The sequence below is a fragment of the Helianthus annuus genome, chromosome 14 (genome assembly GCF_002127325.2).
Source record: "Helianthus annuus cultivar XRQ/B chromosome 14, HanXRQr2.0-SUNRISE, whole genome shotgun sequence".
NCBI lineage: Eukaryota > Viridiplantae > Streptophyta > Magnoliopsida > Asterales > Asteraceae > Helianthus > Helianthus annuus.
Genome location: NC_035446.2, coordinates 168,192,276 through 168,213,452, shown reverse-complemented (window position 1 = coordinate 168,213,452; position 21,177 = coordinate 168,192,276). Strand labels below are relative to the sequence as shown.

Sequence of the window (21,177 nt, the reverse complement as noted above, 5' to 3'; positions counted from 1 at the left end):
CACCGCGAGCTTGGTATGCAACCTTATCTCACTATCTGCTGGAGAACGGTTTTCGCAGAGGTCTTATCGACTGTACTCTTTTCATCAAAGAACAAGATGGAGATCTTCTTCTGGTACAGGTATACGTTGATGATATTATTTTTGGTTCTACTAATGATGTCTTGTGTAGGGAATTCGAGCGCATCATGCAGGATAAATTCGAGATGAGTGCTATGGGGGAAATGACCTTCTTCTTGGGCCTACAAGTACAACAAACAGAGTCTGGGATATTCATCCATCAGACTAAATATGTTGGTGACATCTTGAGCCGGTTCCAGATGTCTGATGCAACGCCCATTGGTACCCCATTGCCAACTAATCACGGAATTACTCCAGACTTGAAGGGAGAAGCTGTTAGCCCTTCAATCTATCGCGCTATGATCAGATCTCTTATGTACCTCACAGCATCAAGGCCAGACATAATGTACCCAACGTGCCTGCTTGCCAGATATCAAGTTAATCCGAAGGCCTCACATCTTGCTGCTGTTAAAAGAATTTTTCGTTATTTGAAGGCTTACCCCGACACCGGTCTGTGGTATCCTAGGGATAATAACTTTGAATTGGTAGCTTTCAGTGATTCTGATTTTGGCGGATGCAAAATCGACGGCAAATCCACAACGGCTGGATGTCAGTTCTTAGGAAATCGCCTAGTCACATGGCAGTGCAAGAAGCAGACGTGTGTCGCTACATCAACATGCGAAGCTGAATACATTGCTGCCTCAAGTTGTTGCTCCCAAGTTCTTTGGATTCAACAACAAATGCGGGACTACGGTTTTGAATTCCCAACTACTCCTATTTACGTTGATAATTCTGCTGCTTTAGATATCACTAGAAATCCTGTGCAGCATTCAAAGACCAAACACATCGAAATCAAATATCACTTCATACGTGATTGCTTTGAGAAAAGGCTAATCGATGTTGTTAAGGTCCACACCGATGACCAACGTGCCGACTTATTTACCAAAGCTTTTGACAAATCAAGATTTGACTTTTTATTATTGGTAAACGGCATTAAGGTCAAGCAAGAGTAAACCAACATCGGAAAATCATTTTTGTAAATATCTTTGTGTGTTTTTAAATTTGTCTTAGTTTATTGATTTTAGGGGGAGTAAATCCAAAAATCTGAAAATCCAAAAACATCAAAAAATTCAAAAACACAAAAACAATAGAAAAACAAAAATGAGTTTCCTGGCGAGCAAAAAGAGAAAATGATAGTACATCAGTGGTCTATCCAAGCCTCTTTAAACCTTAAATGAAAAACGATAAGCAGCTCTATATAAGATGTATCGGTAGGCTCACAATCATTTTAAAGTGTGCAGGGTGATATAAATCTTAATCGACTGAAAACCAGGTGGGAACCATTCATTGGCATATGGTCTTAGTACCGAAATTTCGTTTGATAGATTGCCGAGGTTCTGAGATATTCGGTCTTTATGCTGCTTATCATCTGGGTATCATGGTTGTATCTTTTACCGAAAAATAACGGGGACGCAAGTCTAGATCTTCCATGATACTATACATACGTGTACATATATACATACTGCATTCGACCTCAATAAGTGATAAACAATCACATGTCCATACAAATAAGTGATAAAATATCACATTTATCCGGGTGTCAAGTTCGTCTCTCTGCTGTACGAAAGTACTGACCTGTTCACGGACTTGCACCTGTGCCCTCATGCATATGAAAATCAAGTTCCTCATCAATAAGTGATTATATCACATAGGGCTTGTTTTCAAATCAAAATAAGTGAGTATCTCACAATTTATACGGTCAAACAGATGATAATCGGTATACTCACCGGTAAGATGAACTCTCGTGCATACCTTGATACGGGAATGTGTCGTGATGTGGATGAACACCGGTCGGTAAGTATAAATCATACCTTAACGTATCCCCTCGCCATGATTACATCTGATAAGTTGAGCTTAAGTGGACAACAATACCGATAATTGTTATAGGATGCTTATCTTAATGTTAACTAACTGAACAACAAGAGTGTTTTGGCATGACCGTACACTGATATGATTCTCTTACCCTCGAAACTCGCAAAAAGAATGTCTGTATTTATTTATTTACTGCTTAACTTTTATTATTTCTTTTAAACAGTTTCGTCGTTTGGTGCATATCAGCACGACATTAGCGGTGATGTCGTTTGATAACACTCAAAGGATTTTAACTTGTTGTCTTTTAATTTCAAAAATACCAAAAAGATTTTAGGAGTGTTTTAATATAAACTTTATAAAAGCCAAAAAGATTTTCTTTCTACTTTATTTTCGATCGTACGATGTTGGAACTCAAGTCTTCGTTGCCTGAAACCTGAACGAAAACCGGATTGACTAAATCTTCATAAACGGTCGAAATTTGCATGTTTGAAAGTTAAAAGGCTAAAATTGACAAATTTATTAAACTTTCAAACTGTCGGACGGTGTTTGTTTGTGACATGGTCATTCGTGTGTCATTTGTTTATACTATATTCCAAGCAGTTGTTCTCATTACGCGTTTAGATTTCTTGCATGTGCAGATTCTAAAGGCTAGGAGAACATGGTCGATGACAAGCTCTGGAATGAAGACACGACGAGAAGGCGCTCAAGTGATGAAAATGATCGAGTTGCCGTTGGCCATCATCAACACCACAAGGATCTCACTTCATAAAGATAAAGTCTTTTCACGAGCATAACTCAAGGGGGAGCTTATGTTAAGGGGGAGTTTGTCAACACACTGCCTACATGATACGGGTAGTTTGTTGATACACTCTCTGCTTTCAAGACGTGAAGACTTTGAAGATCCTCCGACATTGAAGACTTGAAAGGACATCAGAGTTTTGGTAACTCGAAGACCAAAGACCATCGAAGTTCGAGACGAGTCTACAACTATAGAAGATAAAGACAAAGCTACAGCCAAGGGGGAGTTTGTTGGTGCACTTGTGTCTGTACTTTGTCTGTATTCGGTCTGTATATGAACGATGTCCTTGGTAGTCTGTAAGTTGACCAAGTCAACCATCCTCCGGATTGACTTGGCCAACAGTTAACATATGTTTGATATGTTTGTCTGCATCGAAGGATAGCCTCGAAGGATATTGTTGATCCTTCGAGGTGCTCGAAAGATAGGCTTCGAATGATAGACCTCGAAAGGTGATCTTTCGAGGTCAATGCTGATCCTTCGATTACCTTGTCCTCGATAGATGATCCTTCGGACCATCTATCGGATCCTTCGACCAGACATGATGGGCTGGGTATATATATACCCATGCAGTGTAGTGTGAAAGTGGAGATGCACACTTAGAAAGACAGACATTCTGTGGAGAGCATTCTGTCCAAAACTCACACACACACTTAGAGAGTTTATAGAACATTTCTGTAAACATTGAGCTTGTAACCGAACCCTCATTGCATTAATACAAGTTGTGTTAATCGGTGAACTTGTGTGTTTGTTTCTCTACTTGCTACTAACTCGGTTTGCTTGCTAGCTTGGATTCCGCACTCGCTAGTAGGTTTGTATAACAAGGTTTAGGTTCGTTATCCTCCGTGAAAAAGGGACCTACACTTGTCACTTTTAAGTATAGTAACATTAGGTGGAAATAGTTTGGAAGGCACTATACCCTCGACTATTGGGAGCTGGAAAAAAGTTATAGGTTTGGACGTTCATGGGAATAAACTAAGCGGGAGTGTTCCCAAAGAACTATTCCAACTGTCTTCACTTTCCATATCATTACTTCTAAGTCAAAACAATCTATCTGGAGTGCTTCCACAAGAGATTGGCAATCTGAAACTCTTAGGAATACTTGATTTTTCTATGAATCGTTTCACTGGTGAACTTCCAAGTAGTTTAAGCAGCTGCATTAGTCTTGAAGCCCTAGATCTTTCTAGTAATCTCTTTTATGGATCAATGCCAGAAACATTTAGTTCACTGAAAGCGCTCGAATATGTTGACTTGTCCCGCAATAACCTTTCTGGACACATTTCAACGTATTTGCAACAAATTCCCTTGAAGCATCTAAATCTTTCGTATAATAACTTTGAGGGTGAGGTACCTGTTAAAGGTGTTTTCGCCAACACAAGTGCAGTATCCGTCATTGGGAACACCAGACTTTGCGGGGGACTACCTGAGCTTCACCTACCCAAATGCACAAGCACAAGTAGCGATTCCAAAAGACAACCTCGAAAGCTTTCTGTTCGTGTTATTGTAGCTATTTCACTATCTTCCACCATTGCAGGTTTAGCTCTCTTGTCCTTTGTCTTGTTTTATTGTTGTATAAAAAAGAAGAGAGACAAACCATCAGAAGCAAGATTGGCTGAATCTTTTGAAAAGATATCATATGGAAGACTTTTCAAAGCGACAAAAGGGTTCTCTGAAGAAAATCTGATTGGTACAGGTAGTTTCTCTTCGGTTTACAAAGGAGTTTTTGATGAAAATGGCTTCACTGTGGCAATCAAAGTACTAAACCTTCTACGCCAAGGAGGTTTTAAGAGCTTTATGGCTGAGTGTGAGGCCTTGAGAAACATTCGTCACCGCAACCTGGTGAAGGTCATAACGGCTTGCTCAAGTATCGATTTCCAAGGCAATGATTTCAAAGCTTTGGTGTACGATTTCATGCCTAATGGGAATCTGGAGAGCTGGTTGCATTCTGTAGATCATACCTTAGATCTTGTTCAAAGAATCGGTATCATCAAGGATGTGGCATGTGCTCTTGATTATCTCCATTGTCGTTGTGGAAATCTTATTGTTCATTGTGATTTGAAGCCGAGCAACATATTATTGGATGTTGATATGGTTGCTCATGTTGGAGATTTTGGTCTTGCGAAAATACTTTCCCTTGAAGAAGGTTCTTATGCAAATGCGAGTAGCTCAAGTATCATCAGAGGAACCATTGGGTATGCACCTCCAGGTAATTTATGATTACTAGTCCATTAGACTGTTTTTTCGCTATACAATACAATTCACTAATTAAATAAGTTGCAGAATATGGGCTTGGAAATGAAGTTTCAACAAGCGGGGACATGTATAGCTATGGGATCCTATTGTTAGAGATGTTGACAGGGAAAAAACCTGTTGATCCAATGTTTGACGGAGGGCTAGGCCTGCATTCCTATGCTAGGAGGGCCTTGGCTGATGGTTGTGTGCTTCAGATTGTGGATCCACTTCTAAGTGAGGATGTCAATGAAAATTGTTTAATTTCATTGGTAAAAGTTGGTGTGCAATGCTCTAACGAGTCTCCACAAGATCGAATGGATATTGGGACTGTTATTCATGAGCTCTTCGGGACAAAATTTGCAAGTAGATCTTGACTTGTTAAATACCCACTACGCAAATGGTGCCACCCAAAAAGCAAGCTAGTTTGTTGTTTAATAAACAAGTACTTGCTCTCATCCATCTGAATCAATAAACGAGTTATAATGTTTCTTTTATTTATTTATTTATTTTTTTTTGCAAATTGAGAAAGAATTTGGTCTTTTATATAGTATTAATCATATCTAATATCTTACAGTTTTAAAATCTATTATTTTCTTTGCAAACATGAAAATCCTGCATTGACACCCGCATCTCTTGCACTTGCTAAATGAACCAATAAAGGTTGACATTAAATGGAACTGTATACAAAATGAACATAAAATAGCAATAAATAATCACTGTGAATTAGTAAACAGAGAATTCAAAAATTAATTGTAATTAGAAGAACCTGGATCAATATTAAATGGAACTGTATACAAAATGAAAATTCTTTGTCGTGTACATATCAATTTTAATTGATAATAGCAATTATGATTTTTCCAGGTTTAACAACTTTGTCACAACACACGGGTTATAAGTCGAGTTATTTACTCTATACTATGTTTTTCGTTTCAATTTAATTTTTGTAGATGAACATTTTTGTAGATGAACAAATTGTAACACATGTTCGTGGTTCAACATTTTTATGCCTAGTACAGTGGCTAAACTTGACCCTTACAAATAACCAAGGGACTCAAATTGTCACATACCCTTCAAACCTCGCATCACAATTCGGGTAAAAAAGGATCCGAAACCGACAAACAAATACAACAATCTTAACCCCACCAGTTCATCCAATTAGGGTTTTACATTGGCAAAAACAACATCTACAATGGGGAAATCAAAAACCTCAGGGAAAGACGCCCTTTCCTGCGGCTCTCTCTTCTTCGTCGACAAATCCAGAGGTTAACTACTAACTGACATCTAATTCATTTGATTATTATTATTATTATTATTATTATTATTATTATTATTATTATTATTATTATTATTATTTATTTATTTATTTTTTTACAAAAAAAATTATTATTATTATTATTTATTAATGGGAGTTATGTTTTTCAGTGTTAGTCCTGGAGGAAATTTATAAGCTAGATTTTATATACATGTATATATTATAAGTAGATATTAGAGTTAATTAGTTAGAATAATAGGTATTATTATTATTATTATTATCCGATAGTATAGATCGAGGCGGTCATTTTATATATCTCCCTCGGTTTATATATATCATCAGATGTATCAATTACAATTTACCAATTTATACAAGAACATTATCAATTCTTCCGTCAAGCGTATCATTCTAATAGTGAGATTTAATCCAACAAAGTGGTATCAGAGCCACCGATCGCTGAACACAAGATCTGCAATTCATTCTCTTCAAAGAGTAAAACCCTGATTTACACATGACGACCAACGGGGGAATTCAAACTCAGATTCCGAAATTACTAGGGCCAAATTACTATCATTGGCATATACAAATGAGAGTGTTATTAGAATCACAAGAACTATGGACAATAGTGGAAGAAGGTTACACAGATCTGCCGGCAAATGCATCAGAAAGGGAGAAGATCAAGAAAGATAGAAAAGCGTTGCACATAATGTTTCAGGCTGTTAGTGAAACCATATTCGAGCGAGTGGCGACGTGCAAAACTTCAAAGGAAGCGTGGGAGATACTGCACAAGGCATATAGAGGAGAGAACAGGGTAAAAATGGTACAGTTACAAACCCTTAGATGTGAATTCCATGCCTTAAAAATGAAAGATAGTGAATCTATAGAGGATTATATTAATCGTATGGCAGTAATAGTTAATCAACTTCGTTTAAACGAAGAACGAGTAGAAGAACAAAGGGTTGTAGAGAAAATTTTAAGGAGTTTAACACGGAAATATGAGTCGGTAGTCGTTGCAATAGAAGAATCTAAAGATCTGAATGCAATTTCTACCGAAGAACTACAGGGAATTCTACAATCACATGAATTACGTTTGAAACAATATGATGATGTTTCAACCGAACAAGCGTTTCAAATACAAAGTGATCAACAAGACAGAACAAGACAGTCGAGATCAGACTACAGCGGCAGAGGACGAGGCAAAGGAAGAGGAAAGTCCAACAATAATTCTATTCGGTGTTTTAATTGTCAAAAATTAGGACATGTGGCACGATTCTGCAATAAAAGAAGTGAAGATGATAAATCCAATGCAGCACTCATGCATACAGATGAACAAGAAGATGAAAATGACGACACAATGTTCATGATATTCAACGTCGAAGAAGTTATAAAAGGTGATTGTTGGTATCTTGACAGTGGGTGTAGTAATCACATGACTCGAGATAAGAGTTTATTTATTACACTAAATGGTTCTGAACGACGTGAAGTAAGAACCCGAGATGATAAGAGGTTGGAGGTTCTCGGGTGTGGAGATGTGTTGATAAAAGTTAAGGGAATAGAGAGACGGGTTCCCAATGTATTTTATGTGGAAGGTCTAAAGCACAATCTCTTAAGCATCGGTCAACTTGTTCAAAAAGGATATGATGTGAGATTTAATAATCAAGAGTGCACCATTAAGGATTCGCTTGGATCACATGTAGGAACGGTAAAGATGACCGGTAACAAGATGTTTCCACTAAACATGAAGCAAGACTTGATTCATCGGGTGTGCAATGTAACAACTACCGAAACTACTTCAGAGTTATGGCATAGGAGGTTTGGACATCTGAACTTTGAAACATTACATGACATGAGTGTGAACGGCACTGTAAGAGGGCTACCGAAAATCAACAAATTAAATACAGTATGTGAAGGATGCATGTTTGGTAAGCATGCTAGGAAACCCTTTACCAAGCATGCAACATGGCGAGCAAAGGAACCATTACAACTTATACATTCAGATATATGCGGACCAATGAGAACCCAATCAATAGGCGGTTGCAGGTACTTCATAACCTTTATCGATGACTACAGTAGAAAGACATGGATATACTTTCTAAAACTTAAATCGGAAGCTTCAACAACTTTCAAACTGTTCAAGGCACTGGTTGAAAACCAAAGTGGTCACAAGATAAAATGTATACGAACGGATAGGGGAGGAGAATATTGTGGAAATGCATTCCAAGAATTACTTAAGACTAGTGGAATTCGCCATCAACTTACCACAAGTTACACACCTCAGCAAAATGGCGTGGTCGAGAGGAAAAACAGAACTCTTATGGAGTTGAGTAGAAGTATGTTAAAAAAGAAGGGTTTGCCAAATGTGTACTGGGCTGAAGCAGTTTCATGTGCAACGTATTTACTGAACCGAGCAATAACAAAAAGTGTATCCGACAAAACACCGCAAGAGGCTTGGAGTGGAAGAAAACCTAATGTTGAGCATTTAAGGGTATTCGGTTGTGTGGCTTATGCACAAATTCCTAAACAACAACGAAGCAAGCTGGATGACAAGGCTGTAAGAACTATTCTCATCGGATACAGCGAAAACAGTAAAGCTTATAAACTTTATAATCCAACAACGAAGAAAACAATCATAAGTAGAGATGTTGTATTTAATGAAAATCAACATTGGATCGCTAACAAAGGAAGTCAGCAAGCTGCCTCAATAATAAATATTAATACATCAGGAGACGAGGGCCTGTATGATGTGGCAGAAGATCAAAGCGACATGGCGTTAGATCAATGTCCAACAGTTGAACAGCAAGAGCCAGAACAGTCATATGAAATCTCAAGATTGACTAGTGAAAATGCAGACAATAATCAAAATGAAGGGATAAACACACCGGCAGAAGCTCAAAATGAAGCTGAAGATGGAGACTCATCATCGTCAGAAAACGAAGTCATAAGGACCAAGAAAGTGACTGATATATATCATAAAACAAGACCACTTACAAGGACGCAAGTAGAGGCATTGTATGACAAGGACAGGAGTTCAAATAATGCAGTAAACTTTGTTCTCTTTACCAATCCAACAACATATGAAGAAGCGAGTAAGCAAATCAAATGGAAGGAAGCTATGGATAGGGAGATGGATTCTATTCTAAAAAACGAAACATGGGAATTAGTTGAACCACCAAAAAACCAAACACCTATAGGAGTGAAATGGATATACAAGACGAAATATGATGAACATGGAGAAGTGAGTAAATACAAGGCAAGATTGGTGGTGAAAGGCTACAAGCAAAAGTATGGCGTCGATTACCAAGATGTTTTTGCTCCAGTAATTAGATTCGATACAGTGCGACTCGTTTTAGCATTAGCTGCTCATTATGGATGGTATTTGCATCAAATGGATGTGAAAACGGCCTTTCTAAATGGCAATCTAAATGAACAAGTGTTCATTGAACAACCGGAAGGATATGTTATTAAAGGGGAAGAAAGAAAGGTGTGCAAACTAAGAAAGGCACTCTATGGTTTAAAACAAGCACCGAGGGCTTGGTATAGCAGGATAGAAGGATATTTCTTGTCAAGCGGGTTCAAGAAATGCACTTATGAGCATACGTTATTCATCAAAATAACCGAAAAGGCAAGACTCATAATCTGTCTCTACGTTGATGATTTAATTATTGCAAGTGATTCATTATTTATGCTAAGCAAGTTCAAAGAGTCAATGAAAAAAGAATTCGAGATGACGGATACGGGAATTCTACATCACTTCCTTGGAATGGAAGTTATGTGTAAGGACGGGGACATTGTACTGTCACAGCATCAATATGCTAGAGGGTTGTTGGAAAGATTTAACATGATGGACTGCACGAGCATCTCTACTCCAATGGAATATGGACTGCGGCTTTCCAAGCAAGATACTGATGAAGAAATAAGAACCCAACATTTATAGAAGACTAGTTGGCAGTCTCATGTATCTAACTAATACAAGGCCAGACATTATGTTCGCTGTAAACAAGATCAGTCAATTCATGGAACATCCAAAAAGGAGTCATTGGGAAGCAGGGAAAAGGATTTTAAGATACATAAAGGGAACCATAAACCAAGGATTGGTATACTCGAAGGGAAGCAAAGGTTCACTGCTGCTCGGGTTCAGTGATAGTGACTATGCAGGGAGTATCGATGACAACAAAAGCACATCAGGATATTTTTTCTATCTCGGATCAAGTATAGTGGCCTGGCAATCGAAAAAACAAAAGGTAGTAGCACTGTCATCAACAGAAGCGGAGTACATTGCACTTTCAGTGGCCGGATGTCAAGCACTTTGGCTCAAAGGACTCTTAGATGAATTAGAGGAAAAGATCAAGCAACCTCCGGTAATATATTGTGATAATAAGTCGACAATATGTTTAGCCAAAGACCCGGTGTATCATGGCAAAAGCAAGCATATAAGAGTTAAATATCACTTCATCCGGGATTTAGTCAAGAAAGAACAGATAGAACTGCATTACTGTTCAACCAAGCAGCAAGTAGCGGACATCCTCACTAAGGCCTTACAACTCAAAGACTTTCAGCGCTTAAAGGAACTTCTCCAGTTTCGTGAAATCCAGCTTAAGGGAGGGTGTTAGTCCTCGAGGAAATTTATAAGCTAGATTTTATATACATGTATATATTATAAGTAGATATTAGAGTTAATTAGTTAGAATAATAGGTATTATTATTATCCGATAGTATAGATCGAGGCGGTTATTTTATATATCTCCCTCGGTTTATATATATCATCAGATGTATCAATTACAATTTACCAATTCATACAAGAACATTATCGATTCTTCCGTCAAGCATATCATTCTGATAGTGAGATTTAATCCAACATTTAGGTGATCATGCTCTAAAGAAAAGAAAGGTAAAAATTTCACATTTATATATTGCGTATGTTGTATGAGAGTGATGATGTTGAGGGGAAGGATGTTGATGAAAACGATGATGCAGATCTTGAGAATAGGTATGCCTGTTTTTTTTCATCAAGGTAATGTGATTTTATTAAATGACTTCATATGTATGGTTTCGGTAGACTTGAGACATCATTGTAATTGCAAAAAACCGCAGTTTAGCTTACAAAAGTCATTAGAAGTTAAAGTTTTAGAGACAGTTGTTCAGTTAACTAAGCCATCTAATTAAGTACCAAGATCAGTTTAGGATTTATGGGCTCAGTTAGGCATAGTAAGTTATCTCGTTGTAGTTATCTGGTCTTCCTCTTTGTCTCTTAAAAAAACTATTTGTGATTAGAAGTGTCTGTTACACTTCAGATACCGGCTTTACTTCATTCTCATACCCAATTATAACAAACAGAGTATCAGTTACTGCAAACCAAACACCAACTTAGTCTAAGTCCTCATTTGATACTTATTTTTAATTTTATATATTTGATTTCCGCTTTGTATTTATGTAGACCTGGCAATTTTTGCCCAAAGGTCTAAACATGGGCTGATATGGACTTAAAAAACAAAGGCATGGGTTATTTTGGGTTAGCAACTAAACTTAAGGGGGTCAGAATGGAGTCGATTTATGTAAAACTTACCTTGGAACGGTGCTCCAAACGGCTTGATTTTTGTTAATTGGAAGTTTAAACACCCAAATTGAAGCATTGTTTTTGTTGCTTGGGGCAGTATTTCGAGATAAATTTTACATCAATCAACTTGTATCCTCGTTCTAATCGAAAGCCCTAAAACATCGGTGTTGATACACTTTGTGTGGACGCGACTCGGCTCGGTTCGAGTCGGCTCAGTTCGACTTGGTTTCGACACGGTTAGGTCCGGCTCAAGCCCGACGTCACGACATTCCTCCGTCGTGCGCCCCAGAGTTCGACACGCGAAGCATGGAGAGGCGCGGAACCATTCCCGTTTACACATCACCATGACATCATCATTGTGATGTCATGATGATGTCACATATTTGTCCTATGCATGAATTGGTGAAATATATTGTAAACAGAAACTTGTCTGGGCCGTTTCACTTCATATATGGGCCGAAGACTTGAAGTGGACTTTGACTTTCAATTTGGGCTTCACTACAAATGACGAAAGAGAATAGGATTAATATGTATGTCGACGAAACAGAATGTGTTTCGTCGACTTTAGTGTTTCGTCGTGTCCTTTATGCGTTTCGTCATATCTGTGTCTGTCTCTAGTATAAATACCCCTCATTGTTTCTGATGAGCATGAGAGACCTGTGAGACTTAGTGAAACTCTGTAAACATTGTTTATATATGTTTCGGGTTGTACTCATCCCTAATCAATAGATATTGAATCTTTTGGTTACGCGTGTTCTTGTTTTACACTTTGTTTGGTTTGCACCGTCATGGGGATTCCGCACCCGTTACCGTGTTCGTGATAAACAAGGATAAGGTTTTCGTTATCGATCCACCGGAAAAACGGGACCTACAATTGGTATCATAGCTTTGGCTCTAATCCTTGTTTAAAACCAAACAAGTGTCGGTTTTTATCGAGTTGTTCTTAAAAAAAATCATTTATTTTCTGAAAAAGTCACTAAAATCAGTGTTTATCTTGTTGCTTTGCTAAAAGTTTGTTCAAAAACCTTGTTTGTTTGAGTGTTTACATATTAGCATTTGGTTTTTGTTGAAAGTTTTAAGCAAAATAGTGTTTCGGAAAATTATTCGGTGACCGGAATCAACAAATATTCAAGTTGTTCTTCATAATCATCAACGAGTTCATATCTATTCTTGAAAAATGTCTGTGTTTTGATCTTGTTTTGTTGGAATATTGAAGTGTTATTGATTAAAATAATATGGTTTGAATTTTGTGACTTAAAATGATGGTGTTGTGCTTGAAAATTGCGAGCCGAAAGTAAGGTTGAGTGTGTCAGACAACATCAGGATAAGATTTACTTTATCTCACCAACTCACTCCGTGATCTTATCCTTTTCACTTTCGTCATTCTCAAACAAACAAGGCAGTTTCGTCGTCCAATAACTCCAGTTTCGTCACCCACATATGTTAGTGCAGTGATGTCTATCGCCTGCGTCAATCAGAACCGTAGCTGAAACTGTAGTAAAATAGGCTTTATATTATAATTTGTAAGAAATAGGCAAGGTGGCAAACTTGTAAATAAGAGGGAATCTCTTATAACCTTGTGCCTATAAATAGGAGCCTTAGGTTTAGAGTTGAGAACTTTTGCCACATTAGAGCTTGGAGAAGCTAGGTGCTTAGAGAGAGAAACTAGAGAGAGAAAGTGGCAAAACGTGATTCACGGAGCTTGTATACGACGTCATCTTAATAGAATCACGACATTAGTACGATCTCGTGTGTTCGGTCACACACGTTCACGGATTCCGCACGTCGAACGTGTCGTTACGCAATCGAATCGAATCGAAACCGGACCTAACAACATACTTGGTCAATACATATATTTACTGAAAAGGCTTTCTGATTGGGCCAAAATATCCACTAACACCTTATGGATAATTAAGTTCTGGGCCGACACCTTGTTAACTGTGATTGCATGTGCCCAATTAAGTTCTGGGCCGACACCTTATGGATAATTAGTCAAAATACATCAAATTTCGTTGACCAGTCAAACATTACGGCACCATTATTTAAATCACTTCTCAGTTTCGTCAAGTCATTTATCAAACAAGTCAGTTTCGTCATGTGCATTTGAATTGGGCTTTAATTTGTATTGGGCTTCACCATTGGGCTGAAGTGTTTCGTCGATCAACATTCAAATTTGCTTCATCATCACATAAACTGCATCTGGTCAACGTAAATTCAGTTGTTGTTGTCTTGTTTTCACGAAAAAAAAATGATGATTGGGGTTATTTTAAAATTACTCGACTGATCTGTTATTAGTGAATCGGCTTAATTTATTGGGCTTATTCAAATAATTGTTGCATTTTGTGGGCTGGGGGACTAATTCATTTTGGTGGGCTTGTGTAACATTTTTTTTAATAAGATCCTAGTCGGGCCTCACCAGATCGTATCGTGGGCGTTAATCACTAAAAATTGAGGTTTATTTGTCTATCTTTTTTCGTGAAAGTGGTTTTGGCCAAAATACATATTTCGTGGATCAGTAGTTTTCGTGAACTGCAAAGTGGGGTCGGGTATTCGCGGAGTTGATTTGAATCTCGCTTCTACATATCACGGTTTCATCAAAATTTGGGTTTCATCGAAACTTGTTCAGTTTTTTTTTTTTTAAACAGAAGACTTGCAAAAGTGTAATAACTGCCTGTTTTCAAGTGTGTGACCAGATTTTTCACTTCTATACACCAATCATGAGTTGCACAAGTCCGTGGGATTGGAGTACGGACCCACGACCAGCTCAAAATCAGACTTCGATGGCCGAATATTTAGCTAATTCCATACCTCGACCCCCTCCACATCAGACTTCGATGGCCGCATATTTAATGAATTCCATTCCTCAAGCCCAACCTCAACCTCAAGCTTCCACAACACAACCTCAATTCAATCCAAGTGTCAATTGTGGTCCGGCCATACAGTTGGGAAACGGTGATCAAACAAGAAATGCGTTTTACGCTGAAATTGTCAAGAATGTCAATGATGGTGAATCTTCGGGAAATGATGATAGTTCAGGATATAGTGGCAGTATTGATGAAGATGGTTCAGGTGTGAGTGATTACACTTCAGAATCGGACATCAAGGAGGGAATGGATTCTGAAACTGATAGTTTGTCAGATGATGCCAAGGAGACAAAAAGTCAAAAATCTGATTTGATCAAGAAAGCTGATGCTACATCGAAAGAAATGGAGAAGATTCTCACTGAAGATGGATCTTTCTCTTCTCAGACTGCCTTTATGGCTAATGTCACAGCTTCTACAAGTCAGGTAAAATCTGAAACTTCTAGCATATGTAGTGATTGTCCTAAGATGAAACATGAATATGCTGAATTGAAACGTGAATCTGAAACGGTTCATAGTCACAATCAGTTTGGTTGTTGAACTGTCAAAGTGCAAAGAGGCAAATATGACTTTAGTTCGAAATGAAAAGGAATTTAAATCTGTAAATGAAATCTTAAAGAAAAGTGTTTCCGAAGTGAACAAAGTTGTTTATCATAAACAAGTTAGTATTAACGATTACATTAACATTGTTGAGGAAACCAAAAGGGAGCTAGCCATTGCCAAATGCGAGCATGATGCTATCAAGCAAAAATTGGAGAGTTATTCTAACTCCCGATTTGTGCTTGATCACATCATTGACGTTCAACAGCAAAAAGGGAAAAGAAAAGGCGTAGGGTATAAGGCGTGTCCACCTCCTTTGAGACACAACTATACCAAAATGCCCGATGAAGAGGATATGCCTCGGTATGAACCCAGTGTGCCTCTTGATTATGAGGAAGTTACTACTGGCCTAGGGTTCAAACCGGACAATTCATTAGAGGGATCATCTGATAACAAAGAAAAGTCATCATGTGCTTTAAATCAAAGTCCTCCAACCATTGAGGACTATGATTATTCAGATGATGAATCAGATGTAAGTAACCAGGATGAATCACTTGATGAGACGAAAGGAGTAGAAATTCCAATAGAGAATCATATTCTTTGTGATCCTCCTACTCCTGCTGTGCAACCTGTTGCCAAGCAAGTGATAGATCCTGTCAAGGATGTCAAAGATGACAAGGAATGTGTGTCTGCTGTTAAGAGCAATAACTTGTTGTATACTTTAGTCGGTGATAGTAAAATTTATTCAGACAAAGATTTTCCAATCAAACACGTCAATCAATCTTTGATTGACAAAGTGTTTGAAGATACTACAAACCAGTTTTTGGGAAAGACAATTACAGGAGTCATTGTAACTCAATGTGCCCCAATTCCAAAAGCTGAAATCAGAAAACAATTTGGAAAACAGAAATCACCGACAAAGCAACAACCAATTGCTGTTAAGGGTAAACTACAACAACGAGCTCCAAAACCAAAGGCTAAGGTTGATTCAAAAGGAGCTCGTTACAAGAAGAAAACAAAAGACGTTAAGTTTGTGGCCTCCAAAGGTACTGATAAAATGGAGACTTTTGAAAATAAATCAAATACCGATTTTGTACAAAAAGTCAACATTTTGAAACGAAACAGTGATAACAATTAGACCCAACACACAAATGGGTGTGAAGCTAGTACCTCTGGGTCTACAACTTCTACGTCAGGTCGTTGATCAGATTCTCCTAAGTTTGTTGAAAGGAGAACGTGTTTTAAATGTGGGAAGTTTGGGCACATCATTAAAGACTGCACAAACTTGCCCAAACCAAATTTTGTTGAAAGAACCCCTTCTGAACAAGGTCACTCACAACGTCGTCCTGTTTCTCCAAAACATGATAAAAGAACTGTTAAGGAACAAGAAACGAAACAATGACGTCAAAACATCAAATCTGTTGAAAAAGCTTTAAAATCTGAAGTCAAAACGGTTAAAAGGAAACCTAGTTTGTCACAACCATTAAAACCAGAAATTGTACATAATACACAATCTGGTAAACAAAAACAAGCTTGGAGACCTAAATCGGGTGAAAGTTCAGGGGGAGGTGCTGTGTTTGAAAACCTTCAAGAAATTGCAATTACATTTCTTGATTCTCAGGGGCAACCCAAGTCTATGAAGGCTTGGGTCCCCCTCTCCAACTAATCTCTAAGTGAGTGTGCAGGAAGTTCCAGGAGGAACTATCGATAGTCATAGGATTGTTGATAGTGGAGCATCCTTGCACAAGATAGGTGACAGAAGAAATTGTTTCCTTTGATGGAGAGAAAAAGAAAAGAAGACAGAATTGTCTGTCGAAAGAGATTGAAAACTTCGACAAATTGAAAGTCATTTCAAAGTGTGATTGTTAATGGCTTTGATCGGGTCCCCAGTGGTAGATTCAAATCAAAATGTACGCACCTGCAGCACGTCTGAAGTTCAAATTCAACAAAATGAACGTGCAAACATTTCTTCGCGGCGTGATTTGAAGAAAATGTGTTTGTTGAACAAACCAACCGGGTGTGCGGATGCCTTGGCGTGGATTGAACAACCGCACACTACTTCTCAAAGAGAAAGATAAAGACCTTCGCTGGTGCAATGTGGAAGACCAGCCGGACCCAAAGGTTGATGATCTTGTTGCTGTCAAGAGATTTCTAAGTAGCTGCCAAAATTCGACCTTGAAATCCACACCGGGTGGATATCCAGTTTGGGAGAGTGCTCAGATTCCTTGCAATGCACGAAGCAGTTGCAGGATACGGTTTTAAATTTCTAATCTCTCCTATACTTGTCGATTTTTAAGCTGCTTTATTAATTATTATCATCTCGTATAGCACTCTTTGACCAGACACGTTGAACTCAAATATCGCCTCACACGTGAATGTTTCACTATGAAACTCGTCAATGTTGTCATGGTCCGCACCCCCTACCGACGTGCCAACTCATTTTCCCAAAATTCGATAAATCACTTCTGATTAAAATTAATTTTGGTAAACGACATTGAGGTAAAACATGAGTTTACCGACATCGGAAAATCGTTTTTATAAATATCTTTGTGTCTTTTAAATTTATCTTAGTTTGTTGATTTTAGGGGGAGTAAATCCAAATTTTAAAAATCCAAAAACATCGAAAAATTTCAAAAACACAAAAACAATAGAAAATCAAAAATGAGTTTCCTGGCGAGAAAAAGAGAAAATGATAGTACATCAGTGGCCTGTCAAAAACTCTTTGAACTGAATGCAAAATGAACGATAAGCAGCTCTATATAAGATGTATCGGTAGGCTCACAATCAAACTAAAATGTGCAGGATGATATAAACCTAACAGACTTCAAGTCAGGTGGGAACCATTCATTGGCATATGGTCTTGGTACCGAAATTTCGTTTGATAGATTGCCGAGTTTCTGAGATATTCGGTCTTTATGCTGCTTATCATCTGGGTATCATGGTTGTATCTTTTACCGAAAAATAACGGGGACGCAAGTCTAGATCTTCCATGATACCATACATATGTGTACATATTGCATTCGACCTCAATAAGTGATAAACAATCACATGTCCAAACAAATAAGTGATAAAATATCACATTTATCCGGGAGTCAAGTTCGTCTCTCTGTTGTACGAAAGTACTGACCTGTTCACGGACTTGCTTCTGTGCCCTCATGCATCGAAAATCAAGTTCCTCATCAATAAGTGATTCTATCACATAGGGCTTGTTTTCAAATCAAAATAAGTGAGTTTCTCGCATCATATACGGTCAAACAGATGATAATCGGTATACTCACCGGTAAGATGAACTCTCGTGCATACCTTGATACGGGAATGTGTCGTGTGTGGATGAACACCGATCGGTAAGTATAAATCATACCTTAACGTATCCCCTCGCCATGATTACATCTGAGAAGTTGAGCTTATGTGGACAACAATACCGATAATCGCTATAGGATGCTTATCTAAATGTTAACTAATTGAACAACAAGAACGTTTGGCGTGACCATATACACTGCTATGATTCTCTTACCCTTGAAACTCGCAAAAAGAATGTCTGTAAATATTTATTTATTGCTTTCGTTTCTGCATCTTTGTATATATTTATTTATTGTTTTCCGTCTTTACATTTGAAAAATGAAAAATACCAAAAAGATTTTAGGTGTGTTTTAATATAAACTTTATAAAAGCCAAAAAGATTTTGCTTCTAGTTTATTTTTTGATTGACCGATGTTGGAACTCGAGTCTATCCTACCCAAAATCCTGATTTTAAGCCGGAAAACAATTGCATCTTCATAAACAGTCGAAGTTAACAAGTTTTGAAAGTTAAAGGACTAAAATTGATCATTTTCTAAACTTTCAAACTGTTGTCGGTAGGTGTTTGATTGAGATTTGATCTCATATGTGTCGTTTGTTTAATTTGTCTAAATTCCAAGCGGTTGTTCTCATTATGCGTTTAGATTTCTTGCATGTGCAGATGCTAAAGGCGAGGAGAACATATTCGATGACAAGCTTCGGAATGAAGACACGACGTGAAGGCACTCAAAGGATAGAGATGATCGAGTTGCCGCTGACCCTTCATCAACACCACAAGGATCTGAAGAATTGTCAAATCAAAAGATTCACGAGCATAACTCAACGGAGAGTTCATTCTAAGGGGGAGTTTGTTAACACACTTCCTAAATGAAATGGGGAGTTTGTTGATACACTTTCTTCTTACGACGCGTGAAGACTTTGAAGATCCTCCGACATGAAAGACACAGAAGACGAACAATCACAGAACCATCACGAGTAGCGTCCAAGGGGGAGTTTGTTGATACACTTTGTGTGGACGCGACTCGGCTCGGTTCGACTCGGCTCAGTTCGACTTGGTTTCGACACGGTTAGGCCCGGCTCAAGCCCGACGTCACGACATTCCTCCGTCGTGCGCCCCAGAGTTCGACACGCGAAGCACGGAGAGCCGCGGAACCATTCCCGTTTACACATCACCATGACATCATCATTGTGATGTCATGATGATGTCACATATTTGTCCTATGCATGAATTGGTGAAATATGTTGTAAACAGAAACTTGTCTGGGCCGTTTCACTTCATATATGGGCCGAAGACTTGAAGTGGACTTTGACTTTCAATTTGGGCTTCACTACAAATGACGAAACAGAATAGGATTAATATGTATGTCGACGAAACAGAATGTGTTTCGTCGACTTTAGTGTTTCGTCGTGTCCTTTATGCGTTTCGTCATATCTGTGTCTGTCTCTAGTATAAATACCCCTCATTGTTTCTGATGAGCATGAGAGACCTGTGAGACTTAGTGAAACTCTGTAAACATTGTTTGTATATGTTTCGGGTTGTACTCATCCCTAATCAATAGATATTGAATCTTTTGGTTACGCGTGTTCTTGTTTTACACTTTGTTTGGTTTGCACCGTCACGGGGATTCCGCACCCGTTACCGTGTTCGTGATAAACAAGGATAAGGTTTTCGTTATCGATCCACCGGAAAAACGGGACCTACAATCGGTTTGTAATTCGGAAAAAACTTAACTCCGTTAAGCTATTTTTAACGCAGACTATTATCGGCCAAAAGTGGACCAGTTCGGATTATTATCGGCAAATAACTGAGTTGAGATTATTATCGGTCAAATTGAGAAAGTTGGGATTATTTAAATCCAATTTGCCTATTATTTTTAGTGTGAAATTGATGGTATCTTATTTGCATTATTTGATAAATCACATTTCAGATTTGAGCCTGCGCCTGTTCAAGTGTTGCTATCTGAAGAGATTACCGGTCCTTTGAGGAACCTGAAAGTATGAAGTTTTAACAACTAGAGTTTGCTTTCAGAATGTTATAAAATAAAAAGCTTACTGCAGTTGTGAACGGGATGTTCTGAAGTTATGAGTGGTTTAACTACCTTTTGACATCAATGACAAATGTATGTATGTTGCTAACTACCAGAGATTCTCCTCGTTGTAGGCATGTTGTACCCTAGCTAGAGACCGATACAAGAGCTTTGAGAAAAGAGGAATAATTGTCCCTACAGTTAAGAGTGGCATTATTGCATACCCGTTAAAAAGGATTTCTATTCATTAGTATTTCTAAAATCATATCTTAATTGGCATTTGGCAATCATCATTGATCAAAGCTGTGCCTCCTGTTTGTTTTATGGGCTTGTTGTTTAGATCATGGTGTTCTGCGGCCTGTTTATTAACAATTTGTTGAATTTATTTGTGCAGGAAATAGAAGTATTTCCAAGAACTGCATACATGGCTGGCAATTATACCTCTTTTTAATTTTATTTTTTGAATCAACGTTTGTGTTCATGTGATTGTTTCCTGCTTTCTTTTATTGCCCTGTTGCATAACAATTCAATCTGAGATGGCTAGCTTGAGTGGCTTACCATCACATTAGCAGCTTGCTCTAGTTCTCTGTAAATGTTTTACTTGGACTTAATCACTGTAATTATAACTGAAAACATTTATATAATTCACAAACTGTGATAAAAGAAATGAACTCACCTTATCAACTTAG

The 21,177-nt window shown here is 38.0% G+C and overlaps 1 protein-coding gene and 1 long non-coding RNA gene across 3 annotated transcripts; both read left to right on the top strand.

Annotated features, from left to right (window-relative positions):
* Positions 1–2,564: 2,564 nt before the first annotated feature.
* On the top strand, positions 2,565–5,477 carry LOC110864365 (probable LRR receptor-like serine/threonine-protein kinase At3g47570). The gene is made up of 2 exons (XM_022113413.2): positions 2,565–4,931; positions 5,006–5,477. Exons 1-2 carry the CDS (start codon positions 3,839–3,841, stop codon positions 5,329–5,331), a joined length of 1,419 nt encoding a protein of 472 aa, XP_021969105.1. The 5' UTR covers positions 2,565–3,838; the 3' UTR covers positions 5,332–5,477.
* A 486-nt stretch (positions 5,478–5,963) lies between these two features.
* Positions 5,964–20,844, top strand: LOC110864367. 2 transcript variants are annotated; one of them, XR_002549810.2, is made up of 3 exons: positions 5,964–6,219; positions 20,390–20,456; positions 20,623–20,844. It is a non-coding gene; the product is annotated as an uncharacterized LOC110864367 (long non-coding RNA). The 2 variants fall into 2 exon arrangements; XR_004879873.1 differs by lacking the exon at positions 5,964–6,219 and adding an exon at positions 11,133–11,196 and having other exon boundaries at positions 20,397–20,456.
* Positions 20,845–21,177: the final 333 nt, after the last annotated feature.